At 34.9% G+C, this 17703-nt stretch overlaps 3 protein-coding genes across 3 annotated transcripts; 2 read left to right on the top strand and 1 right to left on the bottom strand.

The window, feature by feature from the left end:
- The first annotated feature begins 4814 nt into the window (after window positions 1-4814).
- Window positions 4815-5321, top strand: LOC133332735 (sex-regulated protein janus-A-like). Its single transcript, XM_061541114.1, has 3 exons — window positions 4815-4971; window positions 5044-5168; window positions 5227-5321. The coding sequence occupies exons 1-3, from the start codon at window positions 4818-4820 to the stop codon at window positions 5317-5319; spliced, it is 372 nt and encodes a 123-aa protein (XP_061397098.1). The 5' UTR covers window positions 4815-4817; the 3' UTR covers window positions 5320-5321.
- Window positions 5322-5737: 416 nt separating this feature from the next.
- Window positions 5738-6906, bottom strand: LOC133332744 (serendipity locus protein beta). The gene has a single exon (XM_061541123.1). It carries the CDS (start codon window positions 6904-6906, stop codon window positions 5746-5748), a length of 1161 nt encoding a protein of 386 aa, XP_061397107.1. The 3' UTR covers window positions 5738-5745.
- A 3136-nt stretch (window positions 6907-10042) lies between these two features.
- On the top strand, window positions 10043-11278 carry LOC133332661 (serendipity locus protein delta-like). Its single transcript, XM_061541043.1, has one exon. It carries the CDS (start codon window positions 10043-10045, stop codon window positions 11276-11278), a length of 1236 nt encoding a protein of 411 aa, XP_061397027.1.
- The last annotated feature ends 6425 nt before the right edge of the window (window positions 11279-17703 follow it).

Consider the following 17703-nt stretch of genomic DNA (forward strand, 5'->3'; position numbering starts at 1 on the left):
TTTTTTCATGTTGTCAAAATTATTTTTTTTCGATAAATTCTCTCAATTGTTAGAGATGGGACAAAATTCTTTGTGATTCAGAGAGTGATTCGAATTGAACAACGTACAAAAGTCGGTGTTCGCTCAGACAATTTTGTATGGGGAACTAAGTAATTACTTCATAATTTAGGGTCGAACAACGAATGAGAGAGCGAACAACGCTCGTCTGTACATGGCATAAAAGAAAATTAAGGATGCTTTTCTCTTCGGGCTCGTGTCGTGTAAGAAGCGGATATTATCGACAATTTTGCTTGAAAATACCCCGTTTTTTGTTTGTTGTTTGATCGTGTGAAAACGTAAACAAAAAATTTGACAATGGACCATAAGAAGCGCATATTGTCGGCCATTTTGGTAGAAAATATCCCAAACTGTCAAATGTTTTTGTTTACGTTTCCAAACGATTAAGTCAAAATTGAAAGCATTTTGACAGGTTGGGTGAAATCAGGACAGACAAAATTAGGTTAGACGTCAAACGAAATTTTTAACCCTTTCAGTGTTTTTGTCGAATATATTCGACATTTAAAATTACTCACTTCCTTTGCAAATTTTCGGTTATCCTATGTACCGTTACAATTGATGTCTTTGTTTTTGCTGAAAGACAGAAAAACAATGGTCGCATAGGGTTAAAATAACTGTCAAATGTTTTTTTTTTTTAAACTTTGTGCATTCAAAGCATTTTGACAAGATTTTAAATTCCGACAAAAAAATTTTTTGACACTGAAAGGGAAATTTTTAATATTTTGTCAACATTCAATTCAATTACAGATGAGCGTTGTTCGCTCTCTCATTCGTTGTTCGACCCTTAATTATGAAGTAATTGCTTAGTTCCCCATACAAAATTTTCTGAGCGAACACCGACTTTTGTACATTGTTCAATTCGAATCACTGAGAGCATTTATGGAAAATAAATTAATTTTGACAGCTTGAAAATATTTCTAAAATTTTCAAACTTTTTTAGTAAAATTGAAAATGATGAATGAAAAGTAAAAAAATTATATAGTTTTTATATATGCAGCAGGATGTACATTTTTTTATGCAGCAGGATGTACCTACGAATTTCTTTCCCTTTGATTCCAATTAGCGTACAAAACAAGAAACAATTTTGGGGAAACTCAAACAAAAAATTCTCCAAATTTTTATATGTGACATTTGAATTTAGAAAATATAGAAATATATGAAAACAACAATATTTTCAGAAAAAATTAAAAACATGAATTAAAAGTAAATAGATATGGTTTCATACAATAGTCAGGAGAAAGAGAATTAATTTTTCTATTTAGATTCATATGTGATTCATGGAAATATGTTAGAATTTTGATGTAAAACAAGAAACAAAAAGTTTTAAATAAGAAACTCTGATGACATTAATTAAGAATAGTGTTGTATGAACGGGTTAATTCATGTACGTAATTCTGAGAGTGAACTACGTTGTTCGAATGCCCATCAGAACATGCCATTAGATTTTATTTATTCTACGCTCAAGCAAGGCACATATATTAGGTAGTCGCATCGGCGAATTACTACACAAAGCAACTTTTTTGGGAACATAATATGTCAAAATTTTTAAACAAGGCAAACAAAATTCAATTCGCCATGATTTTTCAAAATTTAGGCAAATTTGATTCAACCAATCAGAACAAAATGTTTTTATACCCTACACAACTATGTAAAAAGTATGTGTTGCCTCAAGAGTTTGTAGCTGCACGACTCCTAGACTCAAATTTTTGTATATCGTTTATCATCTGTCCGTTATAATTTGTAATATGATTATCACTACCCGAATCAAATAGTGATTGAAAAAATTATGTTCTGAAAACACAACATTAGCACAATTTTGAATGAACGATTCAGTATGTGCCGGATTCTTTCAACAATTTCCCTTGATGAATTCTGGAAATTTGTATGTATATTCGGTTCTGGTCTAAGTCGACTTCTACTCGTTATGGTAGTGACCGGTTTATATTTAGAGGCCACAATAATGACCCAAACCCAGGAAATTACGGAGCCGGGTATCTGGCCTACGAATAAATATGGCTGTTTTCATAATAATCGTTCAAAATACAGCCCAAACAACAAGAAATGAGTCGTGCAGCTACAAACTCTTGAGGCAACACATACTTTTAATATAGATGTGTAGGGTATACAAACATATTGCTCTGATTGGTTGAATCATTTCTTGTAAAAAAATTCAACCAACATTACGGGCTCTTGGAGTGTTAAAACATCTTTCAAGAAAATATTTTCAGTTTTGATGTAGCCCTCATATAAAATTCCTGTCCATTTTTACGTATTTTGGTTCTTTTAAAGTAAAATTGGAAAAAAAATCACGAAACATTAATTTTATTTACAAAAATTAATTAATTTTTTACAACAATTTTTTTTTGACATTCAACGTTGACGTTGACCCATCCGTCGCGTTATATGTTATCGAAAATACAACAACCACAAGGAAACGATAACACAAACGCTCGAAGTTGATGTGCGCTGCGCTTCGGAGTTAAATATATTTTAACTTTTTGCGTGCGTTAACGCGATAACAAAAAACGCTCAACGCGAACATTCTGCTTAGCCCTTAATACATGTACCTTGCGCTCAAGTAAAAATCTACATTAGAGTATACCGAGTTAAAGTCTATACACATTTTAGTAATTCCCATAGAGTAATTCGTGCGGTGGAAGTCTACATATAACAGATGATAGTGTTTACTAGATCGGAAAGGAACATTTATTCTAATGGAAGAAATTAGGAAATCCGAAGGTATATTACCATTTAATATTTTTAGTACCAACATAGTATTCAACATAATACGTCTACTTTTCAATGTAGGCAAACGATTTAATTTTAACCTGCTAGTATAAGATGGCAACACAAATCTACTATCCCAATGTATAGCTCTCAGTGCAAAAAGTAAAAATTGTTTTTTGCATATTGGGAATCCCATGCAACAGAACCATATTCTAAAATAGGTCTAACAAGAGACGTAAATAGTTGTTTCGTTATATATGGATCCGAGAATTTTTTGGCCAAAACTATAAATTGTGTTGCTTTTTTATTTAAAGGCGAAAAAATAAGTTTTGCCTCGGCAGAAAAATTAACGTTAATCTTAAGTTTTCTCCAAGGTACATATACAAGGTAGCCGCATCGGCGAATTTCTACAACAAACATCGGTTGTTGTATTTTTATACGTCAAAAATATTTTGCCAAAACAAACAGATTGACAAGATTTTTTTACACAAATTTTTGTAGAAAATGTTAATAAAAGTATTACCAAACAAGCAATTCGAAATTCGGAGATTTTTATTTATAATTTTGTTTTTTTAATTTTTGGTTCAACATTACAACAACATTTTTGACATTTATTTGCACCAACAGCTGGGCCGATGCGGCTACCTTATTAAATATACCGTGGGTTTCTCTATGAATTCGCTTAGTCTGCTTTTCCACAGGCAGATTTATATTTGGCAAATATTTTGTTTTCTCTTTTGAAATTTTCGCTTGCTTTTCCATTAGCAAATTTTTCTTTGCCAAATTTGCGAATCAAAATAAAAAAGAAAGAAAATAAAAGTCAAAAGTGTTTGCATTTTAAAGATTTTTTAATATTTATAAATAAATAAATAATAAATATTTATATTTTGTCAATGTTCAATTCAATTTTAATTTAAATCGTCTTTGTGATGCACATTCCGACAATTTCAAGGTTTTAAAGAACATTTTCAAGTAATTATCTTAGAAAATTATAGAGTTTGTTGTGTTTTTTATTTAAAGGCGGAACCAAGGTAGATATACAAGGTAGCCGCATCGGCGAATTTCTACAACAAACATCGGTTGTTGTATTTTGATATGTCAAAAATATTTTGCCAAAACAAAAAGATTGACAAGATCTTTTTACACAAATTCTTGTAGAAAATGTTAATAAAAGTATTGCCAAAAAAGCTCTTCGAAATTCGGAGATTTTCATTTATAATTTTGTTTTTTTAATTTTTTGGTTCAACATTACAACAACATTTTTGACATTTATTTGTCCAACAGCTGGGCCGATGCGGCTGCCTTATTAATTATACCTTGGGCGGAACAATAATTTTCGCCTCGGCAAAAAAATGACATTAAACATAAGTTTTCTCTATGAATTCACTTACTTGCCGACCTTATATAGGCCTTGATACATGTATTTCAATGAATGTTACCCAAAAACGCATTGCGTATAAAAATATAAAGTTGGAAATTTTCAACATTGACAATGCATATTACGATTTTTTTTGTTTTTGAAAATATAATTCATTCAAAAAATTAGTTTTTTATAAATTTAAATATTTTTTGATTAATTAAGAAAATGTTTTCATCCATTTTCGCCGTTTTCAATTGACACACAAGTTAATAAAGTCCTTGCTTGTTTGTGTAATGCTGACGTTCAACAAACCCTATAAAGGTGAGAAGTTGGATATTTTAGTACGCAACGCACTGTATTTAGGTACGGGCCTTAAAATAGAATTTTTTACATAATTTCGATACTTTTTTATTCGAAATTAAATATTTTGACAAAAAAAATTAGATATCAGCTGGCCTTACTGGGTGACCTAATATATAGACCTTGATACTGTCGTTTACTTTTATGTTCAACAATCAGCTGTTGATTGTGTCATTAAGATATGTTGAGAACTGCTGTTCGGTGCGTTGTGTCTCGTCGGCATATATATTCTACAGGACAAAGTAAGTTAAGAAGAATTAGAAGACAATTTTTTCGTATTAGAAACGCTTTTATAGATTACAGAACTTTCAAAATGAGCGATCCTAAATTGGAAGCTGTTAAAGATGTTGACATCGAAGAAGGTATTTTCAAATACGTCCTGATCAAGGTATACGGCAAACAACAAGCCGATGGAGCGGAACCCAGCAAACTAATTGTTAGGGGATATGCTGATTGCGAGTGGCATTGTAAGTAACATTTACATACTTGTGTATAAGTATATGTATACAAAAAGGCAATCTTATTTTAACAATTTTTAGCTGATATATATGAACGTGCCAGCACCTCATGTCAAGGCCTAGGTCTGGATACCGAATGTTTAGGCGGTGGTAGAATTGAGCACAATCCATCTGCCAAACTAATTAAAGTTTACGGTTATTCACAGGTAAAAGGAATATTATTGATATCTGTAGTGTGATAAACAAATTTCTTTTTACATTTAGGGTTATGGAAAAGCAGATCATTCAGAGTCCAGAAAGATTTTGTTGAAAACCTACTCGGATTATACAATTGAAATTTCCGATGAAGGATATTGATATTTTTCGTATATGATATTAAATACAAGAATTTTCTATTTAGAAATATTGTTTGAAGTCGAATAAAAAATTACTACGGTTTGTATAATTGCATTTTTGGATTGTTTATCCGCTCTCTATTTAGAAGTTTATTAAAACTACGCAATTTGTTTTAAACCTAAAAAATCTATTAAAAATGTCATATGCAAAACAAGGAATCAATAAAATATGCCTAACTTTGGTCATAAAACTCTTTCGACACTACTTCATAATAGATGCATATTCTATGACATTTAGCATCTGCCCTTATGGTTTCTGTAATTTCATTTTCAAAAGAATGTCTTTCCCGATAGCTCTAGAAAATTTCCGAACAGTAAAGGGAAATATTTAATAGTATAAACAATGTTTTATTTACTTAAACATAATACAATACAATTAAAATAGTATCTATGTGTCCATTACTACGTCGTGCATAGTTTGCATGTGTTCGTTAAATAAATCTCGCATCAAAAATATATCCTGACATATAACACAAGTGAACAAAACCTGCTCTTGTTCTTCGTTTGGCTTTTGTTTTTTCTTTGGGGTTTCGTTCTCATCGCCTTGGTGATGAGTCTGCATGTGCATCTTTAGAGTGTATTTGTCAACAAATACTTTGCCGCAGATTTCACAGCCATATCGCGGTCTATCATCCTGATGGGTAATCATATGTCGTTTATAGGTACGTTTCGTTTTAAAGCTCTGACTACATATGGGACAAATGAGAGGATTGTCTTCGGCTTCGTGTTGCAGGCGATGATTAAAGAATACTGTGGATTGCGAAAAGAACATTCCACAGCGTTCGCATTGATGTTTCTTCTTGTCGAAATGTATTTCCATATGACGAATTACATTCGCACGGCGGGCATATTTCTTGTCGCAGAAACTACACTCGGTTTCTGTCTTTCCATTGTGTATATTCATATGTAACACCAAATATTCCTCGTTACGCACCTGCACTCCGCATTCGCTACAGGTGACTCTGGTTTTATGTTCGCTGTCTAAATGTGAGTCGACATCTTTCTGAGTCATAAATTTCATATTGCATACAGGACATGCAAAAGTCCCACTTGAAACTAAATCACCTTCTTCTGGATCTTCAAACTCATCCTCAACAAATTCAGATTCCTCAATTATATTGTCGCTATCAAAAGCATTGTCCTCCTTGGGTTCTTCTGTTTCGAAATCACTGCACTCGTCTTCTTTCACAGTGTGTTCGTTTTCCAAAAACTCATTTGATTGCTGATTCTCATAATATTCAGCTCTGGATGATGAAGTGAGAGATGTTTTAGAATTTTTGGCTCTGTTATAAATTTTGGCCGTTATAACCTTCTGCACTTGTAGCAATTCCACAACATAGCAATCGTAGCGAACAAGCTCTTTATAACAGGAAATGCAGACCCGTGCCCTGGCGGGGACGTTGAAAGTTACTTTTATAACCCTTGAAATGTGTTTTATTACATCCAGAATAGACTTCTTCGATTTAGGAGCTTTGGCTTTGTATACTTCTTCATTGTATAAAAGCCTATAGTTGCTTTCATGGCATATATGACACATTGGCCGACTCATACTCCTAGTGAATTATTTTACCCAGTAATCTCAGAATAAAGTAGAACAGCTCAAATTTTTGATAAATACTGTGAGTTTTCTGTTTACAAACACTTCATTTCACGCGATAGAGAGTTGTTTTGTTCTGAAGCGAACAAGTTCAATTGAACGATTCTGTGATAGGATTGCCCGGAACGATTGGTAAAATGTGGCCAGTGTTACCGCTGCGAATTGTTAAAAAATTATAGCTCATTTACATACGCCCTATATATGATGTGGATATAAGAAATCCTGAAAATAAATGAAGATTATTTACACTGGCTTTGAGATCATTTCAAATGACTGTCAGCTGGTATTTGTTTACATATCGTTAGCTAAAATGCAAAAAGGCGTAACTAACAAAAGCATAATTGTGTAGGAGAAGCAAAAAACAGTTTTGAATGAAAACATGTCAAATGAAGATTTTTCTAAGTTCACTTTTAATACACTGACAGATGTATACCTAAATAAAACAAAATTGTTATTCAATTATATTATTATTATAAACCCACTTGTAGTTACATCTTTTTGTTTTTTGTTAATAGAAGCTCATTTTTTGACCGCAGACGTGTAAAACTTTGTCAACACATGTAGTTTATTGCATTTCAGCTAACGATATACACAAACACACTTGTTTACAAAAAGAAGAAAAAAGTTTTTAAATCAAATTTATATTAGAATTTGTTATTTATAATTTTGTTTATGCCTATTTTCGATTTTCTCTTGAATGAAAATCATCTGAAAGAGACAAAATAATTTCAGTCGCTCAGTGCAAATATCGGTTACATCCATAAAATGAAAAGTAGAGAAATCCGATGACATATATGGTGTTTTTAAAATTGCTTTAATAAGATGAATTCAACTATATATGTTGAATGCAAAATTACGATAATCTTTATTATTCGGAAAAATTATAATAAGCATACAAATTATGACTATACGAAGAACTTTGATACTTAAATTTAATATTATTCAAAAGTGTACTTAATCTATATGCACCGAGCGACTCATTTAATGAGAAAAGTTACAACTTATAGTACTTTATGGCACAACAACAAATTGTATAGCATAGTATGGTGTTTTCATCGTCATTTATTTTTGTGTGGTAAATGACGCAAAATTGTGCCGGTTTTAGGAAATATATGACACAATAGCCCTAAAAAAGTCGTACAATAAAGTAAATTTTTCAATAAAACTGTTCCGAAAATATGCCAAATTCCCTTGTGTCGCAAAAAGCTTAAAAAGTTGAAGACACAGGGATTAAAAAGGTTGCATGTTGCGACTTTTGTCGCACAACGATAACTCTGACTGTGGCATAAGAAGGGTTCACTGTGTAATATATTTAGCGAAGCGCAGCTGACTATCCGATTACTGTCCAAGTGCATAGTTTCCATTTAAATTCGTCATGCAATGATAAACCATGAGAAATATTACTAGATAAAATTTGACAGATGATCGAATAAAAAAATATGTATTTGTTTGATACATCACCTTATTATTGCACCATGGGTTCACTTTTATGGTCACCCGTGTTGTCAAAATGCTTTTTGAATTATTCGTATGAAGACGTAAGCAACAATTGTGATCGTACGGGAGTATTTAATGACCAATGGCATAACTATACAAGGTAGTCTCATTTGAGAAATGGATAATGGCAACCCTTCCTAATGTGTAATTCATATATCAATTTCAAATAAAATGAAAAATAAATTCCATTAAATGTTACGCATGGCGAATGTTGCAATTTATATTTATAGGTTATATAGGCAGGGAACTGAAAAATATTAATAAATTAAATCATTCAAAAATATTTGCCACTGAGCACAAGATTTGCGTATATTTCGAAGGAAGATATTTTCGCTTAAACTTTGAAAGCAGAATGTTGACAAAGGAAATTTATCAAGGTATATTTAATAAGGTAGCCGCATCGGCCCAGCTGTTGGACAAATAAATGTCAAAAATGTTGTTGTAATGTTGAACCAAAAAATTAAAAAAAAAACAAAATTATAAATGAAAATCTCCGAATTTCGAAGAGCTTTTTTGACAATACTTTTATTAACATTTTCTACGAGAATTTGTGTAAAAAAATCTTGTCAATCTGTTTGTTTTGGCAAAATATTTTTGACATATCAAAATACAACAACCGATGTTTGTTGTAGAAATTCGCCGATGCGGCTACCTTGTATATCTACCTTGGAAATTTATGGAAAAATTGGAAACATATGAGTGCATGAGACTAACTTTTATAGTTATGCCATGTTAATAACTGATTTCAATTGGGCTTAATGCTAGTCTAGTAAAAATGATTGGGCCCGTACCCAACTAGCGAGCATAAATAGCACCACCACCAATAATTCCATTTGTTAATGTTTTGTATGGTTAAAAGGTTCAACAGATGCAGCCATTGTACAATGCATGGTACAAATATGATATCTTTTGTAAACAAAGAAAAAAATATACCTATACGCTGTGGGCTATAATGTCAGTATAAATAAAAACTAATCCAACAAGCCGTTCTGTTCATTTGACATATTTTTAACATTTTACTAATAAAGCGAAAAAAGAATGGAATGTCAGGACTTATTTTTAACAATGAGTTGGGAATTTTCTCTATGTTGACAAAAGATACACTACCTTGTATAATTGTACCATTGTATAAACTATATGCCATAATATCTGAGATTACAATCAAGTGCTGTTGTACAACCGTCGGAAACAGCAACCACATAAAAATTTGTTGGTGGAAAGTAATATTAACTTCACCCTAAAACTCAAAACTTCCAGTTTCAATAATGTACGCTGGAAAAAATCAAAAAAATCGGGTCGTATTCAGTGAAATAGTTAAATTCAACCTTAAATTCAATTCCTTTGCTATTTTCTATTAGTTTAGATTTTTTACTGTATGTGTGTGGGGAGTTAGATAACTAGATGAACTAAATGGCTGGGACTAGTTTTGATTGTTCATTTCTCGGAATAGTTCCCATGAAATAGTTCGTTCTACTATTGTTTATTTCCACAGTGAAGTGAAAATATTTCGAGATTCTCGATTTTATTTATTATTTAATTGGAATAGCAGCAACAAATTCAATTGGAAGCAATTACTTCAGAACACATTTCTATGGAATCCGTTGTTTGTTTCCTTTGCACAGATAACACTTCCAAATCCAATGATGACTTCTATGACGTTTTATCCGCAATTGTACCATATTCACAGAAGCCCCTACATGTCGTCCTCCAGCATTTGGCGAATTGCTTAAAATACAAATTGATTTTCCAAAGTGGGACATACATTTGTGGTGATTGTTTCAGAGAACTTGCTAGTTATGATGACCTAATGTTGAATCTGTTGAACTCCCAACGGCGCCTGACTAGCCAGTTGCACTACGCTCTGGCGGAGAAGGGTGTCCAAGAACAACTTGCAAATGAGGAACCTATACAAATTGAACTGGAGTTTGAAGGAGCTGATCAAACCTTAGAGGATGCATTTAACCCAAATCTTGACACAAAAGAAGAACTGATCGAAGTGGATGACGATGTTATCGAAGAAGTTGTGGACGATTCAACTGGTGGATTTTGTAACAGCAGTGGGCAAACGAACTTTCATATAGTTGAGGTGACTAGTACTGGGGGAGAGCGGAAACGTAATCAACAGGACTGTCCTATGTGTGGAGCTATTTTTACTTCAAAATATTTGTTGCAAAGTCACATAAATGAGATTCACAGTGGAAAACAATTCACTTGCAAAATATGTGGTGTGACGAGGAAAGATGAGGAATACTTAGAACTTCATATGAACATTCACGAAGGCAAGACCGAGAATGAATGTCGATATTGTCCCAAAAAGTTCTCACGTCCCGTAAACACATTACGACATATGCGTGTTCATTGGGATAAGAAAAAGTTCCAATGTGAAAAGTGTGGGGAGCGATTTTCCTTGGACAACATGCTGTACAATCACCGACTGCGCCACGAAGCAGAAGATAATCCAGTAATTTGTAGTATATGTAATCAGTCTTTCAAATCTCGTAAGACATACAACCATCATATAATAATCCACCAAGAAAATCGGCCGCGACATCAATGTACCCTCTGTCCAAAATCTTTCACTGAGCGTTACACTCTGAAAATGCATCTCAAAAATCACAACGATCGTCAAAGTCCCACAAGTACTGTCGAAATAAAACAATCTCCATCACTAAAAGACCCCAAAGAGGAAACAGAGGAAGCTATTAATTTACTAGTATCCGCCGAAAATGTAAATAATTCTTGTGTCGTTTTTGAAAAGAAATACGATGAAAAAGTTGTCGTAGATCACCATTTAAATACAGTTAATGATGTTATTTTAAAATCGTAATCTAATAACATGATTTGTTTTCTGAAAATAGAAAAGTGCAAAATAAAATAAGTCTGGTTAAAACCAGAATAAAAATTAACATGTGCATATTCAAGTCGTTCTGTTCATTTCATTTAATGGAATGGCAGGTTCTCGTTTCAAAATCGAGTTGGGAATATGATTTAGATATTGATTCATCTACAATTCATAAATTTCTTCTTACCGATGTTGTAAAATTCATCTTTAAGCCAATGAATATTAGAATATATATTTTTATTTTTCATAACATTACATACACATTTAAGTGGCCCACAAACGTCAAACATGTGCGTTCGATCGGTGTGAGTCGAAGCAATGTTTGACGTGTGTGGTACGGTGTTGTTCACACCGATCGAAGGAAATTAAAAATTTTTAATTTTTCGTTGTGCGACGCGCACATGTTTGACGTCTGTGGCCTGGTGTGTGGATATTTTCTCATTTGTTGAGAAATTTCGTGGAGTGCGGATCAGCGGACAAATGCAATACATATGTATTTGGAAGATATTTTGATGTTTTTACACATATTCTATTGTGTGGAAAATAAAAATGTTTTTCCCGGAATAAAATAAAAGTATTTTAATACATTTATATTAAATAAAAATATTTCGTCTTTTTTCCGTCATCACTATCGCGGTCCATCTTCACGCATCAAAAATAAATATGAAATGAAGTTTGATGGATCCGTTTGACGTGTGTGGGCTAGGAGCTTCACACCGATCGAACGCACATGTTTGAGGTGTGTGGCCCACTTTACACAAAGCCCATGGTACAATAGGTGTGTCTGGTTACTTTTCCATTTCATTAAGTTCTAGTTCAGAGAGTAAGCCTCTTTCACTCTCTTTTGCGATAATACTGAGAAAAGTAAACAGACAACATTTAGTAAGATTTAGCAAATAAACAGCTGATTCAAGAAAACATTTGATTTGCGCCAAAATAAAAAACAAACAAAGGACAAACACAATTATTTGTATTGCATTTAATATTAAAAATAAAATGAACAATAAAAGAAAAACTGATTCATTAAGTTCTAGTTCAGAGAGTAAGCCTCTTTCACTCTCTTTTGCGATAATACTGAGAAAAGTAAACAGACAACATTTAGTAAGATTTAGCAAATAAACAGCTGATTCAAGAAAACATTTGATTTGCGCCAAAATAAAAAACAAACAAAGGACAAACACAATTATTTGTATTGCATTTAATATTAAAAATAAAATGAACAATAAAAGAAAAACTGATTTGGTATGTTCCCCGGGAACATTTAAGCTTCCTGCATCAATACATTGCCCTCTATCTGGAACTTGCCTAAAAATATATAAGTAATTAGTTTCTAATTAAATGAAACTTTGCATTACTTACGAATTTTCTTCCATTTTCCGTGATTTTTATACAACTAAACTTCAAATTGAACTTTGCAAATTAAAAAAAAAATTGAACAATTTTTGTGTTTGGTCATAAAACAGCTGATCTCAAAATGGCTAAGTTTGCAAAATCTTACTGAATAAAATTCTTTCAGTAAACTCCAGTAAGTTTGTTGTTGTTGAACTGTCAAACTTGCTCTCTTTTACTGGATTTTTGGGTAAACAGACAACATTTAGTAACATTTAGTAACAATTGTTACCAAATATCTAGTAAACAGACAGCTAATTATGAAAGGTAACAGAAATTCCAACGTAATATAGTGTAAATATGAATTTGACAAATTATGTTTTTAAAAATCACCCAACAGGAAAATTGGGAACGCATACAATTTGAAATTGTTCTTTATTAAATGTGCTCCCATATTTAATTTACTCAATCTGCCTGCTGGGAAAGTTTGAGGAAGCAAATCTTTCTTCATGGAATAACTCGCAATTCCCAGCATTTTCATATGTGTTACACATGTAAGTGGCAATGGCTCAATTAGAGGAAAGACGTGGAAGCGATAGAAATATAAATTTTATAGATTTTCATTCATGTTTTTCAACATTTATTTTGAAGATTCGAAAATATTTCATTTTCAAAATAAATATAATTTGTTTGCTGGTTTACATTTTTCTGTCAAATGGCGTTGTCACAAGTATAACCTACAACAACAAATTACCAGTTTCTGCAACCATTGCACCTTACAGATGTCATATTTCTCCGTATGATTTCCCCGCAAACCGAACAGTACCACTAGGGCAGGTTAAGGTGCTAGATGTCGAAGGCTGCAGGCAACAGCTGGCAATGAAGCTGCGTGACCAGTCGCGGTTTGAGGTGAGACCTGAGCACCTCCTCAGGTGACACCAATTGTTGCAAACATTGCATCGCACAGAGGTGGAATTTGCAGCGATGCGTTGATGACACACTGAACAAAACCAGACATCAGGGCCTGGGTTTTCTTCAACGCCGGCACGGATTAAAAGAATGGCGAGCAAAGCTGCCGACATGTGGAAAAAACTTTCGTTATGTACAGCTGTCGCTGAGTTGACAATCCCTGGCCGAGTCAAACTCGGATCGTTCCGGAGCGTAGATCCGATTGTCATGGGAACGCCTTCTAGTCATCCTATTCCAACAACGAATGCTCAAAACTTCCCATCCAGACAACAGCCGTTCGCCGAATAACTCCACCCGCCTGCCTCTACAGCAGCTGTCCATGCAGGGGAGTGATCCAAATACCTCATTCCTAATCAGGCAATTTAATTGTAATGGTCTTAGGAATAAGGTAATTGAGATCACAAACTTCATGCATGAAAACAAGATCCTCATTGCTGCCTTGCAAGAGACGAAGCTGACCAGTAGTTGTTGCTTATCCTCCTCCGGGAATTACAATATCATTCGGCGAGACAGAGATAGAGACCATGGCGGGGGACTCGCATTCATCATCCAGCGAGATGTCAGATATATATCTGACTACCCCTCCGTCTCCTTCCCAGTCTGATCCTTTCCTGGAGGTTTTGAGCATTTTAGTTCATTCCGACGATGCTGAAATTGAAATTGTCAATGTATATATTAGGCCCGTCAACAGCATAGGTGCTAGTTATCATCCAAGCAACTTGTTCTTGGCGATTTCAACGCTCATCATGAGATATGGTATTCTCAACTTCCAAATGATCCTCGCGGTGTTCTTATTGCAAACCAGATAGACGAGTCCGATTTCGCTTCCATCAATGAGGAATCCTCTACCAGAGTCACTGCCAGGTGTTCGAGCTCTCCGGACATTTCCATCGTCAGTCCATCGCTCCTTCCATATACTTCCTGGCAAACCAAGGTCGCTTTAAATTCAGTCCATATTCCCATCCTGGTCACGGTAGAGAAACCCAGCGATTTCGTGGAGCCCGATCAGCGTACTTTCATGAATTATAATAAAGCCAACTGGCACGGCTTCACAAAATTCATTGAGGACTCCTTAAGTCCTATGCCGCCACCCGTATGTGCCAGAAAGGGTGAGAAGATTTTCCGAGAACGCTTTATTCCTGCGGGCAGAATTCCTCTAATGAGACCAAATTGTCCATCCAGGGCATCCAGATTGGCACAGCAACGCGACCAACACCGTGCCGAAAGCCCCGCTGACGACAGAATTCCGCAGCTTAGCGCTGAAATAGATGCTCTAGTCCTTGAGCACAGGCGCTCTAAATGGTTAGAACACCTTAACCACTGCAACATAAATTCCAAGCAGCTATGGTCCACAATTAAGAGTCTATCTGGTTCCAAAAGAAATAAAAATCTCCCTGCTATTTCCTTCGATAACATTCAACATTCCGATGCCATGAAATGTGCAATGCAGTTCTGCCGCCAATTCATTGAGCATCCATCTTCGCAGAACAGGACCAAGCCAAGAGTCTCTATTGCTTCCGTCCCTGAAACAGCATTTCGTTCTTGCTCCCCACCAACACGGTTTCAGGGAATCATATAGCACAACACCGGCTTTGCAAGAAATTACTTCCAAGATTGCGAATGGCCTCAATCAGCGACGACCACCCGAACGGACCATTATGGCAGCTCTAGATCTGTCCAAGGCGTTTGATACGGTCGATCATTCCGAGCTGATTTCTGATATCACAAATTCCACCCTTCCATGTGATATCAAACGTTGGCTTGCCAACTACCTTAATGGGCGGCAGGCCTTCGTTGAGTTCCGTGGCCAAAAATCCAAATATCGCAAGATCAAAATGAGTTCTGCAAGGCGGTGTCCTTTCCCCCATTTTGTTCAACATGTATCTTGCGAAACTCCCCATTCCTCCACCAAATGTTTCAGTGGTGTCGTACGCCGATGACTGTACGATTATTTCGTCCGGCGTTAACGTTGACGACGTAAGTGCAAGAATTTCCAACTATCTAGTCACCATCACCAACTTCTTCCGGGAGCGCAATCTAAAATTATCCACTGCAAAGTCTACTGTGTCACTTTTCACTTCCTGGACGCGAGAAGTCAATCTAGAACTTGACATTTCCGTTGAAGGTAGGCGCATCCCCACCGTCCATAATTCGAAAATTCTTGGGGTGGTCTTCGATAGCCTTCTTCATTTCTCCTCGCATTCCAATTACATCGACCAGAAGGTGAAAGCTAGGAATAAAGTTCTGAAAGCTTTGGCTGGCACCTCCTGGGACAAGGATAAAGAAACGCTGGTAACGACTTATAAAGCTATAGGTCGTTCCATCCTGAATTATGCTGCCCCAGTCTGGACTTCTTTCCTTAGCGACACACAATGGAGATCATTGCAAACTTCCCAAAATAATGCACTCCGATTTGCAACCGGGTGTGTCCAGATGACGAGCGTCGATCACCTCCATGAGGAGACCAGGATGCTGTCAGTCAAGCAACATAATGTGTTGTTGACTAGACAGTTCCTGCTGGCGTGTTATCTGCCGTGTCATCCTAAACATCACACTGTGATGGCAGATCCACCTCCGCGACACATCCGCCAGGACTTCAGGCGCTATCGTGATGACATCCAAGACGTCATTCCATCGGACGTCAACAGATTGTCGATAGCGAACGCGATGAAATCCGTGCATCAACTGGCGGTCTCCGATGCCATAAATGGCAACAGGTGTCCCTCCTACCAGCAAAGCCCTCACGACACACACCATTTATTCAATTGTCCGCCCGAGCCTACGAGTCTATTGCCCATAGACTTATGGCTAAAGCCAATAGGGGTGGCACAATTTCTCCGGCTACCCTCTTCAAATCCGAATTTCTAATTAATTAATTAATATATTTTCCTTTTCCTTCTTCCGTTTTCTTCTATCAACATTTTTCAGGAAAGAACTTTCGTCAACAGCCAACCTGTTACAACAACAAATTACCATGTGGTTGTTGTATCGTTTGTTGTACAACAACACTTGCTGTTACCTTCTATTATTATACCATGCACCAAGGTCGGCCAGTAAGCAAATTCACGGAGAAAACTTAAGTTTAACGTCGATTTTTTTTTCAGAAGCAAAACTATAATTTTCTAAGGTAATTACTTGAAAATGTTCTTTAAAATCTTGAAATTGTCCAAATGTGCTTCACAAAAACGATATAAATTAAAATTGAATTGAATATTGACAAAATATAAATATTTTCGTTTTGACGTCTAAAATAATTTTCTATTTATGTAAAAGTTTCAAAATATGGTTTGACAATAAACTTTGTCTGCTTTTCCACAGGCAGATTTTTATTTGGCATTTTTTTTTTTTTTTTGAAATTTTCGCTTGATTTTCCACTATCAAATTTTTCTTCGCCAAATTTGCGAATCAAAATACAAAAGAAAGAAAATAAAAGTCAAAAGTGTTTGCATTTTAAAGATTTTTTTAAATATTTTATTTATTTTTTATATATTTTATTATATAAATTGCAAAAATTAAATTTCACTTGCACAAATTAAAGCAACAGGTTTGTAAACAAAAGCCGGCTGTGTGTCAGTAAAGCGAATAGGTTCAAAAGGAAATGTCAACAAAATTGTTTTCAACGAACAGAGCAAAGCAGAATTTGCGTGTACGGCAAATTCTGAACAGGCAAATTTTTGTTTTTCTTCCTCGCACCCCTCTCGTCTACAAACTCAGTATTTGCCAAATAAAAATTAGCCTGTGGAAAAGCAGACTTTATAATGCTCTATACAATGATGCAATAATAAGGTGATGTAGCAAAACAAAAACCTTTGTTTTTGTCTCGATTATCTGTCAAATTTTTCCATATATAATTTGAAATGGTTGGCAACACTGCACATCGATTTAAGCATGGCACAATGAATAGGTGGTCCATTTAGCGCAGCTGATGTCTTGATTAACTGTCAAAGTGTGTAATTTCTACTTGAATTCGATGTGCAGTGTTGCCAACCATGTGAAACATTATATGCAAAAATTTGACAGATAATCGAGTCAAAAACAATGGTTTTTCTTTTGATACATCACCTTATTATTGCACCATGGATTTAAGTAGAAATTACCCACTTTGACAGTTA

The sequence above is a fragment of the Musca vetustissima genome, unplaced genomic scaffold, assembly GCF_032173495.1.
Source record: "Musca vetustissima isolate MV318-11 ecotype Yass unplaced genomic scaffold, APGP_CSIRO_Mvet_v1 utg16112, whole genome shotgun sequence".
Classification (NCBI taxonomy): Eukaryota; Metazoa; Arthropoda; class Insecta; order Diptera; family Muscidae; genus Musca; species Musca vetustissima.

What these genes read in the sequence shown, in the direction of transcription:
- LOC133332735 (XM_061541114.1), top strand. Translation starts at nt 4,818, where the DNA reads ATGAGCGATCCTAAATTGGAAGCTGTTAAAGATGTTGACATCGAAGAA. An exon ending in TGCTGATTGCGAGTGGCATT is followed by an intron (nt 4,972 to 5,043) that starts GTAAGTAACATT and finishes AACAATTTTTAG; the next exon opens with CTGATATATATGAACGTGCC. An exon ending in AAGTTTACGGTTATTCACAG is followed by an intron (nt 5,169 to 5,226) that starts GTAAAAGGAATA and finishes TTTTACATTTAG; the next exon opens with GGTTATGGAAAAGCAGATCA.
- LOC133332661 (XM_061541043.1), top strand. Translation starts at nt 10,043, where the DNA reads ATGGAATCCGTTGTTTGTTTCCTTTGCACAGATAACACTTCCAAATCC.
- LOC133332744 (XM_061541123.1), bottom strand. Translation starts at nt 6,906, where the DNA reads ATGAGTCGGCCAATGTGTCATATATGCCATGAAAGCAACTATAGGCTT.